Genomic DNA, 27,414 nt, shown 5'->3' on the forward strand with positions numbered 1-27,414 from the left:
GGTTGTAGAGTTCCTTAAAGAGGTTCTAGTGGCCACTAGGAGGTTCTGGGGTCTCTATGAATGCCCTTATAGTACGTGTATTGGATGTTCTGTGGTCACTTAAAGAAGATCTGGGGTTTGTTTTTAGGATGTCCGATGAGATTTGAAGTCTTTAAAGTGGATCTGTGGCCATTAAAGACACTCCAAGGGTCCTTTGGGAGGTTCTTGAGTTATTCAAAGAGATTCTAGTGGTCACTAACTGCTCTTGTGGCATTTTAGGAGGTTCTATGGGTTCTTCAAGTAGTCTCGTGTATTGGTCTGAAGTTTTTTTTAGATGTTCTGTGTGGTTCTGTGGTAATTTAAGAAGATCTGGGGTTTGGTTTTAGGATGTCCGACGAGAGTTGAAGTCTTAAAGCGGTTCTGTGGCCATTAAAAACGTTCCAAGGGTCCTTTGGGAGGTTCTTGAGTTATTCAGAGGGGTTCTCGTGGCCACTTACTGCTCTTGTGGCATTTTAGGAGGTTCTATGGGTTCTTCAAGTAGTCTCGTGTATTGGTCTGAAGTTTTTTTTAGATGTTCTGTGTGGTTCTGTGGTAATTTAAGAAGATCTGGGGTTTGGTTTTAGGATGTCCGACGAGAGTTGAAGTCTTAAAGTGGTTCTGTGGCCATTAAAGACACTCCAAGGGTCCTTTGGGAGGTTCCTGAGTTATTCAAAGAGATTCTAGTGGTCACTAACTGCTCTTGTGGCATTTTAGGATGTTCTATGGGTTCTTTAAGTAGTCTTATGTGTATTGGTCTGAAGTTTTTTAAGATGTTCTGTGTGGTTCTGTGGGAATTTAAGAAGATCTGGGGTTTGTTTTCAGGAAGTTCTATGAGAGTTGAAGTCTTTAAAGTGGTTCTGTGGCCATTAAAGATGTTCTAACGTCCTTTAAAAGGTTCTTGAGTTATTCAAAGTGGTTCTAGTGGTCACTAACTGCTCTTGTGGCATTTTAGGATGTTCTATAAGTTCTTTAAGTAGTCTTATGTGTATTGCACTGACGTTCTTTAAGATGTTAAGTGGTCACGTAAAGAATATCTAGGTTGTTGTTTTTTAGGAAGTCCGATGAGAGTTGGAGTCCTTAAAGCAGTTCTGTGGCCATTAAAGAAGTTCCAAGGGTCCTTTAGGAGGTTCTTGAGTAGCTTAAAGATGTTCTAATGGTCACTTAGTGGAGATTTATTTGTGTATGTTATGATTTACTTACCTGGCACTCACTCTTTAATTCAGCAATAACACCATTTATGATGTCGTAAAACTGGTCATATTGGACAAACAGTGAGTTTGTGATACAATATTGACTACATCTTAAAATTAATTAATTGAATATACCAAACATTAGGTTACTGTGTAATTATTTAAGGATAAATAATATGACACATTAATAACTGCTAAAGAACATGTAAAAATAGCTTGTAATCTGTGATAAAGGTCTACTTCAGGAGATGAAAATGAATCAAAAGCACTTTAAAGTTATAACAAACCACCTACACACCTTTAACTTCTATTGGATTATCATCCCAACATGAGTTGTTGAATAAAGGTAATCCAGCCAGGGAGGTTTCAGGTTTTTCACAACATGTTTATTTTTTAGCACCATAAAAAGTCATTTAAGGTTGTCCCGTGTATTTGCTCTCACTCTGTCTTTCCTCTGGGATGGAGCGATGATGGTGGAGATTTTAGGAAAGGATTGGGAGACAAGGGGAGGCGTTTGGAGAAATAAAAAGCTGAGAGGGCTGCTTGGCTACGGCAGCACCGGGTGTTCAGCAGGTGGTGTTCACTTGCTGGCGGAGGTGAAGGTGAAGCATCCTCTCTGGTGGAACTGCATGTCCCTGATACGACGCATGGACTGGATCTGGGGCTGGAAGGCGCAGAAGTCGTTGTAGTGTCTGTAGTCACCGCACTCAAAGAGGTACTGGTAGCCTCTGTATCCGGGGTACTGGTAACCCACCCAGCTGAGAGACACAAGGAGAGAAGGGAGGAGGGTTAAAGCTGAGAGTCAGTTACACTTTAATATCACACATGTCAGTGTTTGGATCTCGAGGAGGTTCTGGATGTCCAGTAGATTTGGTGGTCATTGGGGAGGTTCTAGAGGTCGATAAAGAGGTTCTATAGTTTGTTTCAGGGGTTATGGTGATCATTGAGGAGGTTTCAGGGGTCCTAAAAGAGGTTCTAGTGATCCATCTGGAGGTTTTATGTATTGTTTCAGGGGTTTCTAGAAGCCCAGGAGGTTACTGGTCCTCGATGAGGGTTCTAGATTTCATTGAGGGGGTTCAAAGTTCTTTGGAGAAGGTGAAGTTGGCTACTCGGGAGGTTCTGATGCCCCTAGAGGAGGTTCTTGTGGTCCTTCAGAAGGATTTAGGGATCCATAAGGGAATTCCTACTGGTTCTAATATCTCTTCAGAAGGTTCTAGAGGTCCAGGAGGTTTTGTGGCCATTGAGAAGGTTGTAAAAGTCGTTGAGGAGGTCCTAGGGGTCATAAAAGAGGTTCTAGTATTCCTTCAGAAGGTTGTATAAGTCCAGGAGGTTTACTGCTCATTGAGGCCAACAGGGGTCACAAGTGGCATTCTAGGAGGTTCTAGAGGTCACTGAAGAAGTTCAAATGGTCCTTCGGGGGGTTAAAAGGGTTCTTAAAGAGGTCGTAGTGTTCCTCTGAAATATTTCATTGTGAGACTCTTAAAAAAAATACAAATATGATGAAACAGTTGTGGCTAAAAATACAGATTGTCAACAAGCAAACAGAACACAGTCAGCCCAGAGCCCTGTGATGTAATGCCACCCTGCTGGTTATGAACCAGTACACTGTGGTGAAGCTCTGGACGCCTGCGGCTTCCTCTGCAGCCATGTCTAAAACAATGTTTGCAGTACAGAGGCTCCATTTTGTTTAAATATGAGTAATGAGGCGATGAATCTGCTCCCAGGCTGTGTGACAGTCTTTCCTCACTGTCACACAAACTCAAAACAACACAAGCCTCCATCCTTTCCTCTTCCTCATCATCTGAAGTGAACTAGCTGTGTGTTGTGTGTTGTGTTGTGTTGTGTGTACTCACGATCCTCCGGGCACTCTCACGCTGCCCACTCTGTCGCAGAAGCCATGCGCCCACAGGGTGGGAACATCATCCTCCTGGATCTCCATCTTGTTGCCCTTGAAGTCAGAGAGCTCATACAGGCAGATCTTGTGCTCCATGCTGTCCTGCAGGGAGGAAGTGCGACACGAAGGGTTAGTCTTAATGTTCTACTGCTAACTAAAAGAAGCAGTGTCGTCCTCATGTTTAACTAATGTATGTACCATGCGGATGGGCCTGAGGGACATGAGGCAGTCGCTGCGGTAGGAGTTGCTCCAGGTATCCCAGCGAGGATACTCTCCCTTCTCCAGGATGAACATCTCCCCACGGAAGTTAGTCTGCTCAAAGGCAACAAAGCTGGAGAAGGGGGTCCGCCGGGCACAAGGGGGGCACAAGAGTGGAGAGGACAGGAGAGAAGAATTAGAGGGAGGATATAATTCACGTGGCAGACAGAATGTTTGGTAGTTTGTTTCTCGCTGTTTAGCTGATTTGATCGTGTCCACTTACGGGCCGCACTCCACAATGATACTACGCACTCTATCCATGCCACGGTCACACACGTTCATACACTCATTCTGGACCTCGATCATCCTTCCCTGGAAGTTCTCCTGGTCGAACATCATGATCTGCACGGAGGAGAAATTACAAGTTACAGCGCTGGAGTCCCGCAGTGTTTTTCTTCAGTTCAGAGACAAGAGATATGAGAAATTAATAAGTGTTTGTACCTGCTGCATCGATAGATACTGTTTAAATGTTATATTAAATCAAGGCTCAAGAGAATTTGTGTCTCTTTAACCGTATTTCAAAGATGAATACAATTTTTTTTCACAACAAATTAGAACTGTAGATACTTTGCAGATTAAGATTTGTTTACAAAAACATATAATATAATATTCTGGCAATGTTTTAGAAGTATATCAAGTAAATTAAGCATATAAAGTAGTTTAATTTAAGCTTACAGCTTGTATATTAATGCAGCAAAAGTGTAAAAATTCAACAATATAATCTTAAATGAGCCGACCTGCTTAATTGTTTTTCTTTTTTCAATAAAACTTAAGTATATTTACAAGAGTCAAATGTTTTAAACTCATAGCAGCTTTAAATCCTTTTCATTCCAAAGAAAGGAAACAAATCCAAGCAGTATCAAGCCAAAGCCTCTATCAAAAAACTGCTTTTTAAAGGGTCAGCTCGCTCAAATCATCTCCAAAATCAAAACACCTCATCATCATCTCAAAATCCTTCGCAAATAAAACCAGAACTGTCTTCGTAGCTCGATGTGAGGACATGTTTTCTATGTAAATTGTGTGAACTGCTCCTTTAAATAAAACTAAATGTGCAGATATTGTAGTAAAAGCAGCCGGTGCCAATGTGTGACATCGCAGTGACTCACTCTGAAGGATCCCATGCCGGGCTCGCCGGTCTTGGTGGCCTTGCTGGAGGCAGCTGGGGCTGGGGCTCCCTTGTCCTTGGCATCGGTGCCCTGGCTGGAGGCGGACTTGGCGGTCTGAGACATGGTGAGGGGCTTCAGGAGAGTCTGGGTTGAGAGATGGAGGAAGAGACAAGGGGGTGAACAGAAATAGAGGTGTAAATGTGAAGTGACAGGATTACAGAGGAGACAAAGTGAGAGGGCAGGAAGAAGTGAATGCAGCCCGGCCGAGGTGTTAACACTGTCAGAGGGGCGGTAGGTAGGAAACGTTTGGTTTTTTTGGGATGTGGACTAAAACACAAGTCGGCTGTTTTTATGTGGGAGGCTCATTTGGGCTTCTGTTGGGGCCTTTTCCCCCAGGCGGAGGGTGGTTTGCCTGGGTGCGGTGGGGCAGGGAGTGGGCCCTGGCTCTGGATGATGTGTGTTCTGGTGTGAATGTCTGTGTCTGTGTGTCCTTACCTGCGTTAGTATAGCTTGCAGTGCCGTGTGAGGGAGGCTGGCTCGTGCTGGTCCCTTCAACGCTCGACCCAAGCTTTTATACTCTGGCAAAGGCCAAACGTAGAGGCTCACAGCACAATAGAAAGCCCCTCGTCATCACAGTTGGCCCGTGCCAAAGCCTCCGGGTCATCGCATAGCCTAGAAATGCCGCCGGCCCCTCTGGCCTGCCCGTAAGCATTTTACTATCAAAGGAAACCACTGACCGAGGCGTTTTTGTCATGTGTTGGGGTGCTAGGGCCGTAAGCTATAGTTGCATGTAGAGAAGAGGAATGCAAAGGTCCAGAGGGCACAAAGAGGTAATCCCTGCTCTCTACCACCTACACAGGCACACAGAAATACAACATGTTCTCCGAAAAAACAAAGACTCGCTGTTCTAAATCAGAGTTTCATCGGAAACCTTATCACTTCTTGGTTTCGAGGAAACACAACAAGGAGATAACTGAGAAAAACTGCCTGTCGATAAACACAGCTGATTCACACGTCTGTGTTGTTTTCACTCTTTATGTCACAGATTAAACCTCATAAGGATCATTTACATTCATAGAATTTATATGTTTTAATGTTTTAGGGCAAACGGTCAATCTGCCGTACATTCATCTGTTTATATGCGTTCCATTTGAGATTACAATCAATTTAACGTCCGGGTGTTGGATACCGACATGGAGTCCGGAGGCAATTAGCCTGACATAGCACCTTGAAACAGCTAACCTGCTCTGTTCAGAAGTAAAACAAACAACAACAACAACAACAACAACAGTCCTAGCAACTCTTCTAAAAGCCTGATAACACCAGAAAGTGCCACATAAATTCATGTGTGCGTTGTTGAGAAATAGAGGAGGGATTGTTAGTAGGCTGGACCACTTAAGTTTGTGAGCTAATACCTAGCATGCTAGCCAGATGGCAACATGCTAGCCAGATGGCAACATGCTAGCGCTGAACCTCGTCCTGTTTGCTCTGTAGTTAGTTCTTTATTCCCATCTGACATTTTGTTCTCAGAAACTCAATTTCTTCAAACACCACTCATTGTCTTGATGCTAAGCTAGGCTAACTACCTCCCAACTCCAGCTTTGTACCCAATACACTGACATGAGAGTGGCATTCACCTTTTCCTGCAGTCCAGAAACATGACTCAGGTCTAAATTTAGCTAATAGCTAATGTTAGCCTCTACAGCTGTTGGTCATAACATTGGTCTGTCAAGTAAGACTTTAACATTAACTGCTAAATTGTAGTGTAACATTAGCACGAGTCATTCAGTCCAAATACACGACTCAGTGATATCACATATACACAGTTATCTATCTAAACTTGCTAATGTTAGCTAGTGTTAGCCACTCAAGCTAACAGTAACAACATACCAAGACTGTAGCATTCAGTACAAAATTGTAATTTAAGATTAGCAAAGTCAAGCAGTCCAAAAACATGAATCAGTAACGTCTCATACACAGTTTTATCTATCTGAAGTTAGCTAACAGAAGCTAATGTTAGCCACCATGAGCTAGCAAAACTCCTGAACAAGGATGTGTTTTGTTTCTTGTAAACTTTTAATTTGTAAGAGGAAGATATCACTTTAAATCTACATCCTTGTTCTGTTTTACAGCAACATAAACTTCAACCCGTCATAATTAAAGCATCATCAGCAGGGAGGATTCGTCTGTGTTCAACTTTAAAAGGTGAAATAAAGGTTTTCGTAGTTTATGATGATAATTCTTGGATTAAAGTTGGATTAAACCTGGATTATATCACCTCAACTGTGATTATTTTCTCTATGGGAGCTGGATTAAATTGTGTTTGATCTGCAGATTAGGTGTGAACTAATCCTGCTGTGTAATCTGGGTGATTTCCAACACATCCTCAGGCCGGGCAGCGAATCTCTGTAATTATTTTGGTTGGCGTCTGAAATGTGTCCTTTGCACAGAGTGTGAAAAACTATCCAGGGTGGATTGAAGTGTCTGGATAGATTATTAATCTTGTTATTTCAGGTAAATCAGATCAAATAGTTCCAGACTTCAGTCGATATTTAACCAATTTAATTTTATTTAAGTCAGTTCCCTTTGTTAAAGATCTAAGATGAGATATTTGAGGTTTGTTGGTTTTGATTTTTCGATATGTTGAGAATAAAAAAAGTAGAATATCACCAGAAAAGGAATTTGTTCAAAACTGTATATTCATTTCTCAAAGTAAAGTTATAAATCAGAACTACTATTAGACATTCTGAAATGATCGAACGTCTTCTGGAAACAAATTCACTGCGCACTCGAGAGGAAGACGTCTATTGATCGACACAGAATCTGCTCTGCACATTTTCTTCTCCAAGAAAAGAAAGAAACCTTTCTGATGCCACATGACTCTCCCCCCCCGTCAGCCTTCTTATTTATAGATGACTTTATCTCAGCGGCCCTCAGAGATAAGTTCACCCACATATGAAAAATCTTTCGTTATCTTCTCACCCTCAAGCTGATGGATGAATGTCGCCAGTCCACAAGACATTTCTCGGGGGGCTTCACAGCAAAACATCTCAGCGTTCTCTTAAACAAGGGAAGTAGACGAGGACTACAAGCCCTGAGGTCCCAGATTGATTTGAAAAGATGTTATTTACACACTTTTTTAAGATCTCCACTGTAGCTGCGAAGCTCAAAGTGTTACAGCACAAGATCAATGTCTTTTCAGATCAACGTGGGGTCTCGGGTCTTCCAGAGATTTGGATTACGAGCTGTTTGGAGCCATTTTATTATTTTTTCTGGTTGTTTTCTTCTGTTTTAAAAGTCCATATCTACTTCAGTTGTTTGCTGCAACGCTACAAACAACCTTCACCTGACTCTCCATCAGCATGAAGGTGAGGAGATGATTTTATTTTCAATTCCTTTAATGTCTCTCAAGTGTTTCCTTCTCTTCAACATTAGTTATAAATCATTTTATTCCTCAAAATCATGTCTTTGAGACACGAAATCTGTTAATTCGCCTGCTAATTTGTGACTCACACCTTTGTCGATCAATTTCTCGCTAACTAGAAGATTCATTTTGACACCTGAACCTTTCTTCACCTCTCTGCTATCAACCAGCTCCTCCTGACAGTTATTAAACCTCCTGCACTGATCTCAACTCCACTTCTCTCAGGGTGGAAATAGTTTCGCGTCTCATTCTGAAGCTACCATCCTCTTTTATAAGCTGACTCACTCGGGTCAGACGTCTCTATTATCGCTCATCAGAGCATCAAATGAAACCTGGGAGTGGCTCAAACACAGATCCACTGTTTAAATTCTTTTGGGCTCACAGGAAATAAAGCAGTTGTTTAGAAAGTCCTACTTGCCCGTGCAAGCGCCTCTGTGCTCATGTTTACAAGTGGTTGATTATGTAAGCAGCACACACACACACACACACACACACACACACACACACACACACAGATAACATTGTCTTACACAACACAACCTCTTAAACACTGAGGACTTTAATCTTTCTGAATGTCAAGAACGACGATTATGTCCGACTTTAATTTTGAAATCTGGCTGCAGCGACGTAATCAAACGGGCCGGGCTCAGATGTGACTGTGTAAACTAGCAGAAAATCTACTGTGGTAAAGTTCATCGGTTTAAAGCAGAAGGACATCATGGGGTCGTCTAATGGAGAGCTAATGTAATGTTAGCTTCACGTCTCGATGAACGACTTCCTGTATGTTGTTAACACTGTAGTTCTGCTCACACACCGTCGGCCCGGTTTAGTAAACAGACGTTATCTGCTCAGAAAATCACGTCGTCTTGTTAACCAAACGTTCACGATGCACCAGCGAGTCTGTGATTTCATTTCATGTATGTTCTGCTGTAAGAACGTCACATTTACAGACACCTGGTGACGTGAAACACATCGAGAACAGAGCTGAAACCATCGATAACTCTTCGTAATAACATTCATTGATTATTTATAGTTAATAAAACTTTAGTTCATAGTTATTTCACCTTGAATCAACTATGACTTGCTTGATAAACCATTTATTAAGCAGCTGTAAAGGTTTATAAACATCAGTTACAACCTTGTAATAAGCAACTGCTTAATGAATGTTTACTAACTAAAGTTTAATTAATTTTAATCCATAATTGATTAATCAAAGGGAGCATTTGAGGAACTACGACTGGCTACATCGATATCTGCTTTAGTTTTAGTTTTAAGTTTTTTTTTTTCCTTTACGTGGACTTAAAAATACAAAATAAATGTAACTGGATCACATAATCAGGATGCAGAAGAAGGAAGAAGGTAACTGTATTCCGGCAAAGTTACAGAATAAAAGATGTAATAAGATTACAGATATAATTATTAAAAAAAAAGGGATTTCTGACAGGATAACAAATTTAAGATAAAGAATAATAAACCAGTCACAGGTCTCATCATTCCGGTCTCGAGTGAAACCAAACACACAGATGTTTTTTCGAGAGTGTATTCTTATAAATGTTTATTTTATTTGGTCTTGAAGTTGTCTAAAAGTAACAGAAAGTAATAAGTAACATAACTTTCATGTTCTGATACTCAGTAAGTTACTGACCACATTCTTCAACAGGAAATCAGTAACTGTATCGGAATACATTCTTAAAGCGACCCTGAATTTACCGTCTGTTTTCCACTGACCAGATGTCGATTTGTTGGTTTGTCAACTGGATTACACGAAAACTACTTAACAGATTTCCATGAAACTTGGATGCAGGATGAGTCTCGGCCCAGAATAGAGCTCATAAAGTTCTGGTGTGGATGTGGGTAAAGGGACGGATCCAGGACTGGCGGAGGTATATGCTCTACAGAGTGCCATCCTAGTTCCCCTCTCGCGTCACGCTGGCCTCTTTATCCATGTCGCTGTTTATTTTTGTTGTTGTGTTTGTTGTAAAGAACCTTGTAACACTGGTTTTAATACAAATAAACTAATAATAATAATAATATTCAGATAATTAATAATTTCTTAATCACATTTCTTTGGTTCCTGCTTCCAAAACAAGCGGATTCAATACTTTTCTTTGTCTTTTAAAGGCTTTAAACTGAATATATTTGAGTTTTGACTGTTGGTCAGATAAAACAAGTAATCTGATTACCTCATATTGAACTTTAATGGGTGTTTTTTCACAATCTTCTGATATTATATGGACAAAAAACAATCTAGAGGGTGTTTCTCAGACTGATCGATGATGGGAATAAAAACTTTTCACTCCTTTGATTCAAACGAAGAGTGAAGAAGACTTTCAGTTTCTTCTTCGCTCTCCATCCTCCACCCGACCCTCCATCATGTCCTTGACCCTCAGTATTTTCTCAGGGACTCTCACTGTATCTTCCCTCTTATACTTCTGCCTCCATGTCCACTGCCCCCCGGGGTTGATAATGTGGTGTCTGCACTTCTGCCCCATCCACAGATTAACCACGCTTTTGTCGGGGGGGACAAAGAAAAGCCCCTCCCTGCTGCTGAGCCGGGGCTTTCAGCATGGCCCCTTGCCAGGGGAGGCTTTAAAAGGGTGGGGGCGCGTGGCTTCCTCTCACTCTCACGGCAGGACAACCCAAGGGCATCAAAGCAAGGTGAGTCCCCTGTCCCTCACCAGGCCAGCGCAGCCAGGGTGGGCAGCAGCAAGCCAGGGTGCAGCGGCCCCCCAACATATCCACACACACTCCACAATCCCCAAACACAGGAGCCACCCGGGCTCCAGGGCCCCAAAAAGGCCGACACTGCACCGGTGATAAACAGTGGTGATGGTGGAAAAGCCTCCGCAGCAGCAGCAGAGGGGAGGAAATGGGCAGAAAATAAGATAAAGTGATAGAATGGGCGGGAGAGAGAAGTCTAGATGAAGCCTCAGGGTTCGTTTTTCGTGTGTAGGGATTATAAATAGACCGATTCTAGTCGCCAGGAAATTATGTTGCCTTTTGAACCTTTAAATACAAATTGTTTCTGCTGCATTTAACTCGCTGTGTAGCCGGCTGGGCTCGTTTGTTTGCGTAGAATAACACTTTTAGGCTTTAAAGTTGTTACCTTGCACGTTAATTTCTGCTATTTCAGCCAAACTTTGCTCGAAATCTGCATCAGAATCGAATGTTCAGCTAATTTTTTTTTTTTTTATTATCTGACTGTGTGAACGAAGTCTTCGCTTCAACCATCTTGTGTGTTTCTTTTTTTCCCTTTTCCAGACAAGATGACTCACCACTGCACCAAGTTCTCCGGCCACTGGAAGGTGAGTCTGCAGAAAACGGAAACACAGATTCATTCATCAACCTCACCGGAGGGACCTCTCAATCAATTTACCAGTTTTTTCTCTCCGGGTTTTTTTTTTAATACGATGCCTCGACTGGAAGGGAAAAACACTTTATCACCGGAGCTGCTCAGAGCTACACGACTGTGCCTTCAGACTTTTTGGTTTTTTAATCATTTTCATTTATTAAACATCTGTTTGTTAGTTTCATACAGATTATTATACAGAAATAGGACAGGACATAGGACCCTAACCCTATTATGATACATAATCAATCATGTAAATGCTTCAGGATACAAATGTTACTCTTGTTTTCCAAATTTGGGACATTTAACAACGACAAAAACTCAAATTTATGGCTTTAATCTCACAGCGAATGGTTTTACATTTACATTTTCTTCACTACAACTGTGACTTCCGAGCGCTTCATACATCGCCGTCTGTGTTTCCCTCCCCAGATCATTGTCTTCGACGAGGAGTGCTTCCAGGGCCGTCGCCATGAGTTCACCTCCGAGTGCTGCAACGTGATGGAGTTCGGCTTCGAGACCGTGCGCTCCCTCAGGGTGGAGAGCGGAGCGTGAGTAGTAAAAAAAGAGGACCAAAGATACTCGAGGTTAAGTTTGATATGAAAATACTGAGAATGCCTTGCTTCCTCTTCCGCAGCTGGGTGGGTTACGAGCACGCCTCCTACCAGGGACAGCAGTTTGTCCTGGAGAGAGGAGAGTACCCTCAGTCCGACGCTTTCGGAGGCAGCAACGCCTACCACATCGAGAGGATGACCTCCTTCAGACCTATCGCCTGTGCTGTACGTGACAACCCCTCTTCTTCTTCTTCTACTCTTCTGTGCTTAGACTGGAATAGCAACTCAAACGCACCTATTGTTCTTTCCCGTCCCTGCAGAACCACAGAGAGTGTCGTATGACCATCTACGAGCGTGAGAACTTCCTGGGCCGTAAGGGCGAGCTGAGTGACGATTATCCCTCCCTCCAGGCCATGGGCTGGTGCAACAATGAAGTTGGCTCTCTCAGGATCCAGTCTGGAGCGTGAGTGTCCTCAGCCCTCTCACCTCATTTTAAAAATAATCCGGCCGCGACTTTCACAACAGACCGTCTTTTGCAACATTTCATCAACACTTCCTTCTCTCTCGCTCTGTGATTTCTCAACAGATTTGTGTGCTACCAGTATCCTGGTTATCGTGGATACCAGTATATCATGGAGTGTGATCGTCACTGTGGGGAGTTCAAACACTTCAGGGAGTTTGGCTCCCACTGCCAGACCCCTCAGATCCAGTCCATCCGCCGTATTCAGCAGTAACAACCTACTCCAAAAAAGCCCTTTCACCCATGTGAACCTTCACCTCTGACCCCTTCTGCTTCCCAGTGCTGAATAAACTGTCTTTCTTAAACCCTACTGACTTCCACCATTGTATCTGCTTATCTGATCGACTGTGAGAGAGATTGAGCGCCGGCGTGTTTTTCCTGAATTACAATCGCTCCGACACAGGTCACAATAGCGGTGTCGACCTGGTGTCAGTAGTTTAGCAATAAAAGGTCGAGTTGCAATGAGTTGAAATGAAAAACTGAGTTTATAGTTTTAAAAAATGTGCAGCGTTGTTGTTAATCTGACGAACATGTGTGAAGAAAATTATAACAAATATTAGCAAAAAAACACTTTTGAGCTGGAAAATTCATCAGTAGTTTGATAATCCCTGCGCTTAAATCAATTATCAATCCAATAATTGAGGCATTATCTCGTTATTGCTTCTTAAATATGAAGATTTTACTTAAATCAATGGTTTATAGTTTTGTAAAGTTAATACTTTTGGGTTGAGGGCTGTTGATCAGAAATACAAGACAATTAAAGACATCATTTTGGGCATTTTCCACCCTTTTCTGGTGGTTTATAATATAAGTAATTCATATTTAAATCTAAAAAGTAATCACCATTTGGAGCTGCAGTTAAAGTATGTATGATTTTATCCAAAATGTTTGGATATCTATTTATTCTCGTGCAATGAATGATTACTTTCTTGATTAATCAATTAGTTGTTGGCTCTATAAAGTGTCAAGGAGGTCAAAGATGTTCAGTTTATAAAGTCATAAAGGAAGAAAGAAACCAGAACATACTGACATCTAAGAAGCTGGAATCAGAGAATTTTAACCCGACGTACTCAAATTTATAATCCAATTATCAAACTAGCAAATCCTTGAAAATGGACGAGAGTGAGTTTCAAATCTACGTATCTTTTAGGCGAGTGGTCACAAAACTGTCTAACACCTCAAATCAAAAAGAAATATCTTCCACTGAACGCTCATCACTGGTTGGATAACGCCTATCAGTTTGATAAAAAAGTGACGTCATCAGTAAATTAATTATCCGGTGAGAAGACAGAAGAAAACAAGGTAAAGATTAGATGAAACTCCTTCGTTCTGTTAATCATCCTGTGACCCTCTGATCGATCACATGAGCTCATTACTCCAGTATTGATCTCATGAGTGACTTTACCAAAGTAACATTTCAGCATTTTTTCAAATATATAAATACTTCTGAGTTCGGTATTATTACCTCATTAATAGTGTTAGGAGTTTGAATTTCTTCTCCAAAGAGACATCGTGCCCCTTTAATGTCAGAAAATATTGAAAAATGTAAATTTTTCCAGAGTACAGGTTGATATATTGACATCTCTTTCTTTAATCTGAACCCAAATATATTAATTTTACTACCATAAAAGAGGAAAACCCTCATATTTAACGATAACTGACCACATTTTGCTTTTATTTTGTTTTTTTAGCCTAAATAATCTCTTAAATTATCATCTAAAGGATGCAGGCTGCATATTAAATAGCTGGCTGCTTCACTATATGGTCAATACTTCTTCCACTATATGGCTGTGCCTTATTTCTCCGCACATTCAGGGTAATAAAACATGTTTTGCCTGCTGTGAGAGGCCTCCTTCTCCTCTATACGTCCACTGCAGTGCATTGGGAGCATTACCAGTGCTGGCCAGGAAACGGCACTGCGTTTCCACCAAAACAACACACACACCCAGCTGACTGGGAGCATCCATCCTATAGAAAAACACATTTGCTGTGTTGTGATATTTAACTGTTAGAGGCTGCTGCTGCTTCGTGACCATCCAGATCCGGATCTTATTCAGCACAGACACACACAGTGAACAGCTGCAGGGACCAGTCCAGTTCAAATAGTCCTGAATGTGTCGCCCGCCCCCCTCGGTGGGATATTTCCTGTACACGGACTGGTCGATGTTATTCCCAGTAAATCACCACTGACATGCTCCAGCTCCACATCTGTACTAAAAAAAAACAAAAAAAAGGGAAGTCCATATTTATAAAAAAAAAAAAAAAAAAGAAATCATGCCAGTAAAGTGACGTCAGCTGAACACGTAGCGCCATTGCTTGTATTTTATAGTGCAGAAAGTAAAACACTAATGTTGTTGAAAATAAATAATAAAATGTCTAAAATCTGATTGATTTGCTCTAAAAAAAAAAAAAAAAAAAAAAGTGTCCGTGTGGTCCGCCTCCAGCCCAGCACTGACCCGCTCCGGGTTTTACGAGCCTCTCCCCGCCGCAGTGGGAGGAAGTTGAACCACAAAGCAAGCAGAGCCACAAAAATACAGAAAAATACACCGACGGGGGACTTCTACGAAACATGTGCCATACTGGAGCTGGGAAACGAGCAGCTTAACCGAAAGGAGCGGACTGAATCGCCTGGCAAAGCAGCGGAAGGGACGCTTCGGGGGTTGTAGCCACTTAGCTCCTCTCAACTAGCCGACTGTGGGCTCCCCCAGCACGGATAGCCTGGCAGGCAGGAGTCGCTCGGGGCAGGCGGAGTGCGACGACCCGCTCGGCTCCCCTCGTTTTAATCGCGGTATCGACCCCTGTGCGGTCGATTCACGGGCGAAGCCCACCAGCACCGCGTCGTGTTCGGTGTTTAACATTACCCAGGGTGGTCAGCCGTGTCGGTTAACCACACTTCACGACGGGAGAGGGAAAAGTTATCGTTTACTACCGCCGGCCAGCCGATTTCCATCTACCCAGCGCTCCCTCCCCCTCCTCCACCACCGCCACCATCAGCGTCACCATCAGCCCACAGTCAGTAGCTCTGTGCTGGGTCTCCAGGCGAGGAGGGTCCCCCCCCAACGCTCGGGGTAACTCAACAAGCAGCTATGGATTATTTCACGCGATCTCGCATCTGTTTTTGAGGCCGTTGGACTCTTAAAGACTTTGTGTATTTTTTTGTGTCCACCACCGGCAGCGACCTGCAAGACTTCCCCAAATGCGAGCAGGCAGTTGACTCGCAGCCGTTAGCTTAACGTTATTAAGTAAAATCGCTGTCTGAAATCGAGCCAGTGTTTTGCTGTTAGTCTGCCAGCTAGCGACTCTTGTTGGCTGCTGACAAACGCAGGGGGTATTTTTTTTATTACATGTATCTGCTGAACGGAGACAAGCCCAAACTAGATGCATAGATCGATCAACCACTCGATATACCTTATCCGATAGTTAGCCTAACTGGGGCTAGCAGGTTTCATTTTTGCTAGCTAGCGTGGCGGCTAACTAGCAGACGAACCCAAAATATCGATATCGCCGAGCGAAGCAACGGCTCGAAACAAGTTGGTGCTGTGTCTCTGGGCTTGTGCTCTTAGTTTAGTTTAATTACAAGCCTCGGTGCTAAATTATTATAATAATTAAAACACACACAAAAAACCCAGTCGAGGTGTTTCAACCACATCTTTTTTTTTTTTTTGTCGGGCGACATTTTTCTGGTGTGATTGATGAGCCGTTAGGGAACATTTTCAACAGGAAGCCAAAGCCAGCAACATAAACAACAGCGGTGTGTCGAGGGGTTTGTTTTCTGGGAGTCCTGGCTCGTCTTCAACCTGTTTTTTACGTGTGAGAGATTTTCATTTTTCTCCACTTGGTGCACCAGCTGAGATATTACTAAGGACGACGAATGAGACACAGTTCAACCTGTCTCCGAGTGTCCTCCCCTCCCTGAATTTCCCTTTTTTTCTCTCTCTCGGTCGCTTGATACGGAGAAGAAGAAGGAGAAGAAAAACCCAACAACACGTGTGTCCCGGTTCTATCACACGTATTGTGAAGGAGCACCGTGCAGCAGCCACTTCACTAAAATAAGAACATTTTTCTCTCATTCTCGACAAGCACAGTGTTTACATTTTAAAAGAGGAAACAAAAAACCCTGATACACATGCCGCACTGGAGACGAACCAGTCGTTTTTTGGACGTCTTCCCATCAAGAGGACCAGGAGAAACCCCCCAGAGACCTGCAAGATCTGACAGCTGCCTCCAGACCCAACATCTGGTGCACCTTTCCTACCCGTGTGAGACATATCACGTTACTTTAAAGCGAGGAAGTGCTGGCCTCTAAACGAGATCTCACCAGCAGCATTATTATTTTCTCTCCCCCCCTCTCTCTCTCTCCTCCCAACAACACACGCCCGTAAGAAACCTGCATTTCTGCACTTAATGGGATTACAAGGACGGTGATCTAGCGGCCCTGGTGACTGTGTTATCTCTCTGGCTAACCTGTCACCCAATGTCTTCCCTCCTCAGTTTGCTTTTCTCTCTCACAATGATGGTAGTTTGAGGTTGGAGTGAGCTTTAGACTGCGAGCCGGAGACAACGACACCGTTTCCCCCCCCTACCGTCGATGGTCAGCCCCGCCGCCCGCTCAGCTGGCCCTGTCACGCACCTCGGCGCTTGATGTTGGTCATATCTGGTGGAGGACATTGTTTTTTTTAATTCAAAACCCACCCCAAACCCGGCTGCTTTATTGATTTGGTCGTCCCAGGGTCGAAAGATGGCGGACCTCGAAGCAGTACTCGCCGATGTCAGTTATTTGATGGCGATGGAGAAGAGCAAATCTACTCCAGCGGCCCGGGCGAGTAAGAAAATCATCCTGCCCGAGCCCAGGTAAGCACATCTAACAAAGAGCTTTGTACACGTTGTGCTGTGTGGTTTTTGTTTGCCTGTCAAATGGATGAATCTTTTTTTTTGTGTGTGCATGCTATGCAGCCATATAGGGAGATGGAGGCGTGCTTCCTTCTCAAACCTGTGACTTACTGTAGATGCTCAGTGAAATATGACAGTGGAGCATTTTCAGCTGAGATGTCTGCAAACATGCAGCCACCTCACTGGCTTCATTATGCCACCAAAACAACCGTGCAGGGGCTTCAGCTTGCATGCCATTTTACTTTACCAAGAAGTTAACGCAGTGTGCAGATCTTATGTGGCTCTCTGAGGGCAGGTTGTGATGCAGAAACATGCAGGATATTTGTCACGTTGGAGTCATTTCTGCAAATAATACCATCTGTTATTGGTGGCTTTTATTCCTCATTTGCTCCCAGGCTTGCTGGCTGCTTTATATAGCATTTGCCACATATTTATAGATGCTGCTGTTCCTTGTCTGTGGTTGTTATACTGCTCTGTAAACCCCTTTTGATGCAGTTGCACTGTCAGTATATGCTGCTCCTCCATGCTGTTTGCAAAGAGCCCAGCACGAGTAGGCCATCAAGATGAGCCCACAGCTAAAGTCTGATTTAAATAATACACCCCCCTCTTAACATCTACACATAATTGCACATCCTTTTGTCCCTGCTACGCAGCTCGTCAGGAGCCCGAATGTGTCTCTTCAGACCAGGTTTCAGGCGTGTAGCATGCAACTTGATTGAAGAGGATGTGGTTAAAATTTGGTTATTGAGAGGGTTGCTTTTCACACGGGGTTTGTAGATTTGATAGTGCGTTTGGGAGACTTAGTCAAATGATGACCAGTGTGTGTGTGTGTGTGTATGTGTGTGTGTGTATGTGTGTGTGAGGAACAGCTTTGTGTAGAGCAGATCTTAGCCGGGAGTTGGCACCGCTGTCAGATTTAATTTGCGTTCATCATGTTTTCAGCTGTACACCTTGTACCTCGCATTTATTAATCACAAGCTGAAAACTATTATTGACACACCCACACGTGTGTAAACCCGGCAGCTCGACACGATGATATCTCTGTGTGCATGTCGGTTTATTTTAGCAACCATTACATTTAAACCAAGAGTCATTTAAGAGGAGGTCAGCTATTCATTCACTTATTTACTGACTCGTTTCGGTAGATCAGCAGAAAGCAGTGATCCAAACAGTGTGTTACACACAGTAATGAACATGAAGCCTGTTGATTTTTTTTCCCCAACTGGAATCATTTCATTAAAGGTTATTCTCTAATAGCTAATTAGATATTCCAGTCCAGCTCAATTGGCGTTCATATATTAGAGTTTAGAATGATATACAGTCATTCATTAGCTCCTATAGCTCATTCATCCATGTATCTGTCATGAAAAGCAGAAACACCCTGCCCTCTTGACAAGTTCAAGAGAATATTCTCACCTCCAATTCACAGCAGAAAGGATCTGAATGTTTGACATTAATTCTCCCTCCGGGCGGTTTCTGAGCTGTTAGCTGTCAATATTAACTGACATAGGCTGACATTTAAACTACTCATTTTATAACGCAACCATTTTATAACTAATAAATGTTTGACTTATGTATCACATAATAACTCTGGGTGTTGCCTGGCCCTCTCCTCTGAGATGATTTAACAGCAACACCAAGATTTTTGCATATTCAAAAAAGAAATCCCTTTGCTTTACATTACTGCTAACCTTTTTGTAAAATATTTCTGTGCTGGCAAGTGTCGGTTTCCTTCCTATAGGCGCTTGTTGGTTTCGCTTTGTGTCAGTATCGTATTGAAACTAACTTCCAGAAACTTAAAGCTTGCTCGAGACCGCCAATTCTTTAAAGTGAACGCTCTGTCACATTGCATTTTGTCGTGTCAGTGAATGAACTCCTGTTAATGTGGCACAATAACTTAAATGCAGCATTGGTTTTACATAGTCTTGTGTTCATAAATCGTATAGGTAATATCATCACTACTGGTGCTACTGAGTGACAGCATTGTTAACGTTTATCAAGTTTACATACCGCGAAAACACATCTTAAATGTGAAATAGCTGAGTTGATTTACTGTATTTGACATTGCACATATCGCAGTTTGACTATTGCACACATTGCGTTGTTGATGCTGAAACGTTACATTGCGCAGCTGCACCTGCAGGCTTGAATGTGTGCCCATAAAAAAGTTTGTAGCTTGCTGTATCCCAACTGAACTCGCTTGTATTGGTTGCACAGGACGGATGTAGACGGCTAACCATGCTGAGCCATACATGTCGAAAAATGATATTTAAAATGTTGATTTGAAAAGTTTCTATGGAAATCCTCAGACACTGTTATTATAGGGAGAATAGGTCACGGTTGATTTTGTAATTTTAAAACAGTTGTGAATGCAAGCAGACTACAGCTGCCATTTTCTGGATGAAGCAAGCTACCAACCGCTCATTAATTTTTGATTTAAGTGTTATAGGTAAGACCTGAAACTGTGTGAAAGGCCAGAATTGGAGCAGGAAGTTACAGTCGACACACGAGGTTTATTTCTGTGTCTTTAAAAGCAGTTGCTAGATGAGGCTTTTTTTATGGTTGAATCAGCCGACAGCTAATCTTCCTCGCCCTATTAGACTCCATTTTAGTGAAGTAACCATAACTCCAGATCTCATTATTAAAGTTGGTGAATATAATAGTGTCGTATCGGATGATGGAAAGGATAGCGAGGCACAGGATGTACAACAGATGCCACCCTCGAGAAGAAGAAATTGTTCTGATTAATAAGACGAGCTATAATCGTTACAGAGACAGGACTGTTTGACGTCTTGGCGGACCTGTTGGAAGTAAAAGGGGTCAGATGTGAATGAAACTGCTGTTAACATAACTGAGCTGATATGACAGGCGACCTATTGAGAAAACTTCTTTTGTTAACAGCAGCGAACGACTAACCCCGCTCTAAGCTTTTGTTAGCCTTTAGCACAATGATCAAAGCAGAAAACCTCTCAGTTTACTGGACTCATATTTCAGGATGTACATGGTGACTGTCATGACTAGAAATTCAAGACAAAGTGCTTCTTTCCATGTTCTGGCATAGTGTTGCAGATTTACAGCGCTTCCTTTCATTGATCGTCTGCTGCGTTAGCGTTCAGTAAGTGATCAATTGATGAATAGCTTCTATAATAGGAAATGCAGTTTTCCTCAATGAGAGCTTTAAACAGTTGACACAAGCTGTTCCGAAGGCTTTTAGTGTTTTAATCATGCATTTAATAAACAGTTGCTGATGATTTAAATCAGCAATGACACCAAATGCTGCTGTCAGGCTGCTCAGTATTCAACATAAGGCCAAACAAATTTAAGTAGACTAAAGGATGACTTCACCCAAAAAATTAGATTTCAGTCGTTATCTGCTCCGTGCCCCATGGCGATGGAAAGTTGGGTGAAGTTTTGTTGTCCACATTTCTGGAGCGTCACAGCAAAAACAGCGTTAAAGTATTCTCCTAAACAACTGAAGAAGAGGGGGACTAGAACCCTCTAGTCTAAATCTTCACTGTAACTAAGTCAAAAGCATTAGCGTGCACCTCGTCTGAAGTGGATGAACAAGCTCAGCGCTAGTCGGGGGTGTAATAACATCTTTTCAAATCCATTTTAGGATGACGCTGAATGAGCTGTATGGAGCTATGTTATTAGCTTTCCCCGTTTTTCAGAGACGTCCTCAGCCACTTGAATTGTTCAGGAGAATACTGCAAAGTTGTTTCGCCGTGAAGCTCCAGAAATGTTTGGTGGACTACGAAACTTCACTCAACTTCCCATCGTGATATGGACGAACAGATAATTGCTGGCTTTTCATTTTTGGGTGATTTTTTCCTTCAAACAAAACAATTACGTGCATCTTACCCATTTTTGAGGACAGATTTTTATCAAACTAGAACAATCACAGCACCTAATGCGAAGCTTTAAAGCATCTTGCACCAAAAAAAGGGATTTAGATCTGAAAACAGCATTGAATCAACATTATTAGAGTGACGTTTTAAAGCAACAAAGAAAACTAGAAGTAGTTACTAGTCAAACCTGCCAATACCACCTTCTCTTGAAATGTATTTGGTTTTTTTATTAGTTTTTCAGCAACAATGGAGCTGTAAGGCAATGAAGATCTAGATCTATAAGGCTTTCAATGATACACAATACGTGTTTGTAGAACTACTTCATTAAGAATAAACAAGAAAAATGTTGAATGTCACCAACCTCATCGTTTAAATGAAGAAACACTTGAACTAACCGTTTTGTCATCATAATGATTTTTACAGCTGGAGAGCCTTGGTGCTGTACCCAAATACACAAATTAAAGACCCTTGCTTGATTGGATTACTAGTCACCACTTAAGGAGCTACTTTTATTGAATCTGTAATCTGCTTCAGATCATGCTGTTGAGCTCTCTCTGAAATAAATCAAACCCAGGTGTTTCATTATTGATCCTTGCTGAGCAGTCCTGCAGCAGCGTGTGCTCTCTCCTTCACCTACGGTGTTAAGTTGTTGGTACTAAGTTTAGGCTCTGTGTTTGTAGCCTTTGAGACCCTAATCGGGATCATCTTGTTTGACTGTGAAACTGTACGCCATCCTAATTGAGTTCACCGCTCCTCATTAGATGCGCAGGTTGGGAGACATTGACGCTGGAAGTTAATCCAAGGATTGGCAACCATGCGCCACTGAGGAGCTCGCAGTATAAAGACAACACGAGGCCATTTGACTGATTAGCACATTATCGACCGGAGAAGGAGGATCGAGGCACAGCGGAAGTAGTTAAAAATGTCATCAGACAGAGGTGTTGCTATATGAATGAACCCCAACAAGCACTGCCGACTGCTTTTGTGATTTTATGTCAGATATGAGCTTTAGTATTTATTGCCTACCATAACAGAAGCTGCGAGATAAAAGCCTCAGCTAATGGATTTGCAAAAGCACTATTACACCACCGTTGAGTAAATCAGTCAGCAAAGCAAGACTGGAGTAATATGAAAATGTACTTAAAACATGTCAGTTAGGTCATTGTTATTGCAATAATGTGTCCATCCTAAATGGATGAGATGGCTGCATTATGTTTCCTCTGCAAAGCCTTATCACACATATCGTTCTCACGTTGAGTGCTTCAGAGGAATTACTTTAATTTGGAACGGATTGTAAAAGATCTGAGAATAATGTGGCAAACACAAGAGTAGTGAGTAGGAGTGAGGAGGGTGGGGGGGGGGAAGGTGTGTATGAATGGTATCTGTGAAAGTAGCCTCTGGAAATAGCAGAACTTGATAAAACTGTAGAGATCTTGTGTAAAACTGACAAACTTTTCATGTGCGCACGGTTTCAGCAGTAGCGGTGATGCATGTGTGAAGCTTTCAGCCGCATGCTTGTTGGGGAGGGGGGGGGGCAGTTAAATGTGGCACTTTGGAGATAGCGTGGTGCTGCCACATTCTCGGCGGGCCAAGGCTATGTCCTCTGGCAGTGAGGTGAGATTCTGACAGCAACACTGGAGGCAGTCGAGATGAGAGGCGTGGGGGAGGGCCCGCTGTTGGAGAGAAATCCATACAAGAGAGGAGACATGATGAAGTTATCCAGGAGGTGGAGATACGAAGGAAAACAGAGACTGCGAGTAGTTTCAGTCTCCGATGGACAGGGTTTGAACCCCAGCGTGCCGTTGTAGGGCTGGGTTATATATACAGTATATGTCGCCACTGTGGCTGCATTATGACGCTACATATTGTCTTAGTGTGGTGTTGTAAATGTTGTCTTTTCCTGGTTTTAAAGGCTGCATTACAGCAACTGTGATAAAAACACACCGATACTGATGAATTTCCCTTTAACTGAAATGGATGTTCATGCTGTGTCCTGGTAAAACACTCAAGATCGCCCAGTTCTTTTTCATCTGAATGATTTATAATTTCCAATTTCTTAAGTGTAATTGAAAACAAAATTAGTGTTTCATTGATTCTCATAACATTTTAATAGTATTCTGTAGCTCTAATGGGGTTTTAGAGTACTGTTATGCCGTCCGTTGGATGGAGCAGTGACTCATTAGAAAAGCACCAGTAGGCCCATTTGACCTCCCTAAGACAATTGTGCCTCAAACACTTGAAGCAGTGCAACACTTAGTCTTCATATATATATATATATATGTACAGCTTTCCAAGGAGCATGTCAGTGTTACACTTGAGTCATCAAGGTTTTCCGTCACCTCCCATAGCTGCTTGTTGCCTCCAGCTGATCTCTCTGTGTTTTAGTGGCTTTTTTTCCTGTCTTTTTTCACGTCTTCGTAGAACTTGCAGCAATTATGACCGCCGATTAGAAACTAGATAACAGTGTTGGCACTGAGGTTATCAGCTTGTCCTGAATCAGCTTTGTTGGAAAGGGTGGTGGCAGCCTTTGAGTTCCCATTTTAATTATATTTGCCTCTTCACCTCAAGAGCAAAAGCATAATTGCCACAAAGGTAACGTGTGCAGAGCAGACATCCCCGGCAATCGCTGCACATTGGAGGTTTTCACAGATGAGCGTTTCATTTTGAAGTTTCTGTCGAGGCAGTGAATTAGGACAGTCGGTGATTATTTTTGTAGTTGCATAATCTGGCAGTTCGGCTTGAGAATAAATATGGACTGTGCAATCGTGTTATAATAACACAAGGTGCTAAATCCTAAAAGTAACATTGTTAGTATTACTGCTGTTGTCAGCCAACACTGAGAGAGCAATTGAGCGTTTCCTTTTTGCATTTGAAAACAAAACACTGGTGTACATCAGGGTTTAGAAATGATGAGGTTTACAGCCATGCTGATATTCCACTATTATTCCATCTATGACAATATTCCAGGCTTGATAAGGGTCATGTAATAGGCATATTCTGTTCGGACATCTCAATTTAGGTCTGTTTTAAATTTTGTCATGTGGGATATGTTGATATCATCTGGGTTTTAGGAGCATTGTGTCGCCTAGCAAACAGTTGGCAAAGCTAGAGACGCATGTGTAAAGGAAAAGCCAGCATTTCTAGTTGGAATGGGACAAACATTTGGAAAGACTTGGATATCAGCGGGTTTTGTCCTAATATGTACAAATATTACAGTGGAGACTTTTTTCCAGAAGACCGTTGACAAATAAGTGCTTGTTCCACAGTAGGCACAGCTGCATGTTAAATGGAATATTTTTGGAATACGTTCATTTTCATTAGCCATGTAAACAGCTTAGTGAGAATAAGGGGTGTAATGGTACATTTGTTCATCCTGAGCTGTTATGCTGCAGACGTCACGCTTTGGTGTTTGCAGTCATACAATGAACATGTTTGACTATGGCGGGAGCATACCTATTCTGATCCACACTCACCTTAAAGCTATTTGCCTACTGCAGTTACAAAACAAAAGCCACAAGACACAATAAACTAGAGGAAGAAGAAGACATGGTGAGTCACTGTACAGAGCTAAAAGACCCGTCTGCTTCCTTCAGATCAGCTGTCTGGGAAATGTAGGGCTCCCAGTGAGCAAGGTGAGCAGTGGAGTGCAATCGGTGGATTGGGCGAGGACAGTGTGTCAGCGCTGTTCCGCTAGTTGTACACATACTAACGCATATCAAGACAGCATTACCCAGTTGTGCCACACTCAAGTCCAAAAATGTACTCCCCTGTTTTTAAGCAATCTTTAGATTTGAAATCAGACTGAGCCAGACATTCAACCCAGACTGAGGACACTAGAATGCCACTCATACTCCACCAAGGCCCAACAATCCCCTTTTGTATTCACACATAGGCACCAGCCACCTAAATACACATGTTTTGTCTTCAGGATCCACCCATTATTTAGTGGGAATTGAACGCAAATGTGAAATAACAGCCCATCTCACAATGTTAAAGAAAGTGAGGAATGACTTCCTGGATCTGTGCCTTTTTGTGGATGCACACATAAAGCTACTGAGGTCTGTTTTGGCCTGAGCAGTATTAGAAATATTGTCTTTTTTGGAATGAGGGCAAAAACTTTTGTGCATATAAACTGAGTCAATTATAAAGGCAGGTCTACCTAAAGTGAAACCAAAGCTTCCAAATCATTTTGGTGCCTGAGTGAATTAATAGGAAATGACTGCTTCTCTGCAAATTGCTCAATTTGTTTCCAGCAGCTCCTCACACACCCCCTGAATCCTACAGTAGTTGCAGTCAGGTGCCAAGCAACTGCCAGAAAAACAGGTTTCAAACTCTAACTAGTTTCCCAGGTAAAGAAAGTAATTGTATGTCTGGAGGCTTAGATAAACTGAAATAGGTGTTCTCCCGTGTTTCCTCGTGTTTTTGTCGTCAGCTTTGAGCTGTGCTCCTTGAAGAGATAAAAGGCTGCTCATTGTCCGTTCACATCGTGAGAAGTAAAGAGTTTGAAAATCTATAGATTAACGATCAAAGATCAAGTTGACTCTTAAACAAATTTGAACAGGTGCTGCGTTATCAACACTGTTCAATTACATGCCCACAGACCAAGCTATTGAAATGTCAGTGTCATCCTGTTAATATGTTAAATATTTACACATCTCCATACTTCCTGTAGTGTTAAATAGTCACCAAGACAATGTTGTTACAGTGTCAGTGTGGCTAATTGTGCCTTTTACACAATCTTGTTCTGTCAGGGTTGAAACGTCTTGTAGGTTAATTCTTGCTAAAAAAAGATAATCAATGGAAAATAACAGAGAAATGACCTTATTTTAAGCTCTTTCAGAATCATTCACACTGACGGCACCCTGACCTTTTTACTGCTGTTCTGAAACCTCACACTTGCACACTCACTGTATATCTGTCGGTTTTGAAGCCCCCCTCCGCCCACCTGGAGCTCAGTATTGTAAAGTAAAGAGACAATAGTTTTGATAATGTCTTAAGTACAGGCCCTGGTGCAGTAAACAAAACAAGCGTGCTGTATAATAAATCAAGCTTTAGGTATGCACTGACATGCAGCAAAGGGTATTTAGGAAGACATGTAATTAGGTCAGGGTCTCCCACAATCACGGTGCTGCGTTGTCATCCCAGCAGTAGCTGTTGGCGGTTTTAAAAAGGTCACCTAGGAGGCGGCAGAAGACTAAACTCACGTCGGGAGCGTTTGGCTCATTGTTGTGGTGCTCATTTTGTTGGCGAGGTACGCGTGCACGTTCTCATCTAACTGTGCTAACAGCTGCTGAAGCAGATGTAATGGAGGCAGAATTATGTAAGTGCAGCCGAAAGGAAGGTGCGCTGTGTGTTCTTATGGACCTTGTCTGTATCCAGCCATGCAGGAAGTTGACTGTATGGCTGGTACAAGCGGAGGACATAAGCCAGAACAGTGCCACGATTCTGAGAATAAACTGTCTTGGTCAAGGACACTCCAGAATATCTATCTATTTCCTGATCCCCCCCTCTACTGCTGTTAACCAATGACCATCAACGCTGTTGCTCATCTCATAGTCTGGTGCTCCAGTGTCCCTTTGGTTAAGCCCTGTCTTCTCTGGACAAGTTCCAGCCTCGGTTTCAACTTGAAAGTGTAACTGTGGTCTGAAGACTGTGGGTCAAGAGCTCGTAACCTTTTTTCTTTTTTGGTCTTTATAGGGGGTGTGGCCCATATCTGAGCAAACATGATGTTGCCATGTTCTTTGGAGGTTTGGAGAGTAGAGATGCAGCTAACTGCTGATTGTTTTCTCCATTAATAGTGTTGTCTATAAAACAAAAATATTCAACGCAGTATCAACTCAATGACCCCAAAATATTCTGTACTATAATGTAAGTAGGCCTGCATGATATGGTAAAAAGTCCAGGTCACCTCTGCAGCGCTACAGTGCTTCATCATAATGCTGTTTTGTCACACATTTGACTTTAATCGAAATGTTGTCAAAAATCGAAAAATGAGGGAACTGCACATTTTTCATTAACAAAAAGGGACAGAATTGCTTAATTATCTCTTCTTAAAGACAGAACTTCTGTTGCATTGAACATTATACCCGACAGATTGTATGAGCATACTGAATATCATTTACTAACAAACACCAGTGGGTTTAGTGTTGAGTTACTCCTTCAGAGGCTGACTCCCACAGTTTTCTACATTCAAGTGTTTTTTTTTACAGGTCTTGTTGGCAGTTTATCAGATTACATGCAGCTTCCTCTGGAGCCACAAAAGGCTTCATACTACTCTTTTCACACATGCAGTCGTGCCCTCAAAGACCCGTAAACACTCTTTAAAGAGTAAAAATGGAGAAGTTGCCCTTTAATGATGGATTA

The 27,414-nt window shown here is 42.3% G+C and overlaps 3 protein-coding genes across 4 annotated transcripts in view; 2 read left to right on the plus strand and 1 right to left on the minus strand.

Annotated features, from left to right (window-relative positions):
- Positions 1-1,572: 1,572 nt before the first annotated feature.
- crybb1 (crystallin, beta B1) lies at positions 1,573-24,758 on the minus strand. Of its 2 annotated transcripts, XM_030434681.1 has the most exons (8): positions 24,754-24,758; positions 16,516-16,524; positions 14,226-14,229; positions 4,467-4,610; positions 3,584-3,702; positions 3,301-3,433; positions 3,062-3,204; positions 1,573-1,966 (listed from the first exon to the last, which is right to left on the minus strand). In XM_030434681.1, the coding sequence occupies exons 4-8, from the start codon at positions 4,587-4,589 to the stop codon at positions 1,789-1,791; spliced, it is 696 nt and encodes a 231-aa protein (XP_030290541.1). In that variant the 5' UTR covers positions 4,590-4,610; positions 14,226-14,229; positions 16,516-16,524; positions 24,754-24,758; the 3' UTR covers positions 1,573-1,788. The 2 variants fall into 2 exon arrangements, with proteins under 2 accessions (XP_030290541.1, XP_030290540.1); XM_030434680.1 differs by lacking the exons at positions 14,226-14,229; positions 16,516-16,524; positions 24,754-24,758 and adding an exon at positions 4,962-5,093.
- Positions 10,456-12,623, plus strand: cryba4 (crystallin, beta A4). The gene is made up of 6 exons (XM_030434678.1): positions 10,456-10,548; positions 11,152-11,195; positions 11,672-11,790; positions 11,877-12,018; positions 12,114-12,256; positions 12,380-12,623. Exons 2-6 carry the CDS (start codon positions 11,157-11,159, stop codon positions 12,525-12,527), a joined length of 591 nt encoding a protein of 196 aa, XP_030290538.1. The 5' UTR covers positions 10,456-10,548; positions 11,152-11,156; the 3' UTR covers positions 12,528-12,623.
- grk3 (G protein-coupled receptor kinase 3) overlaps positions 17,052-27,414 on the plus strand; it is a 63,686-nt gene continuing 53,323 nt past the window's right edge. The window contains exon 1 of the mRNA XM_030434676.1: positions 17,052-17,164. Within this exon, the coding sequence (XP_030290536.1) occupies positions 17,052-17,164 (113 nt within the window). The remainder of the gene's footprint in view (positions 17,165-27,414) is intronic.

Source organism: Sparus aurata, chromosome 12, assembly GCF_900880675.1.
Source record: "Sparus aurata chromosome 12, fSpaAur1.1, whole genome shotgun sequence".
NCBI classification, from domain to species: Eukaryota; Metazoa; Chordata; class Actinopteri; order Spariformes; family Sparidae; genus Sparus; species Sparus aurata.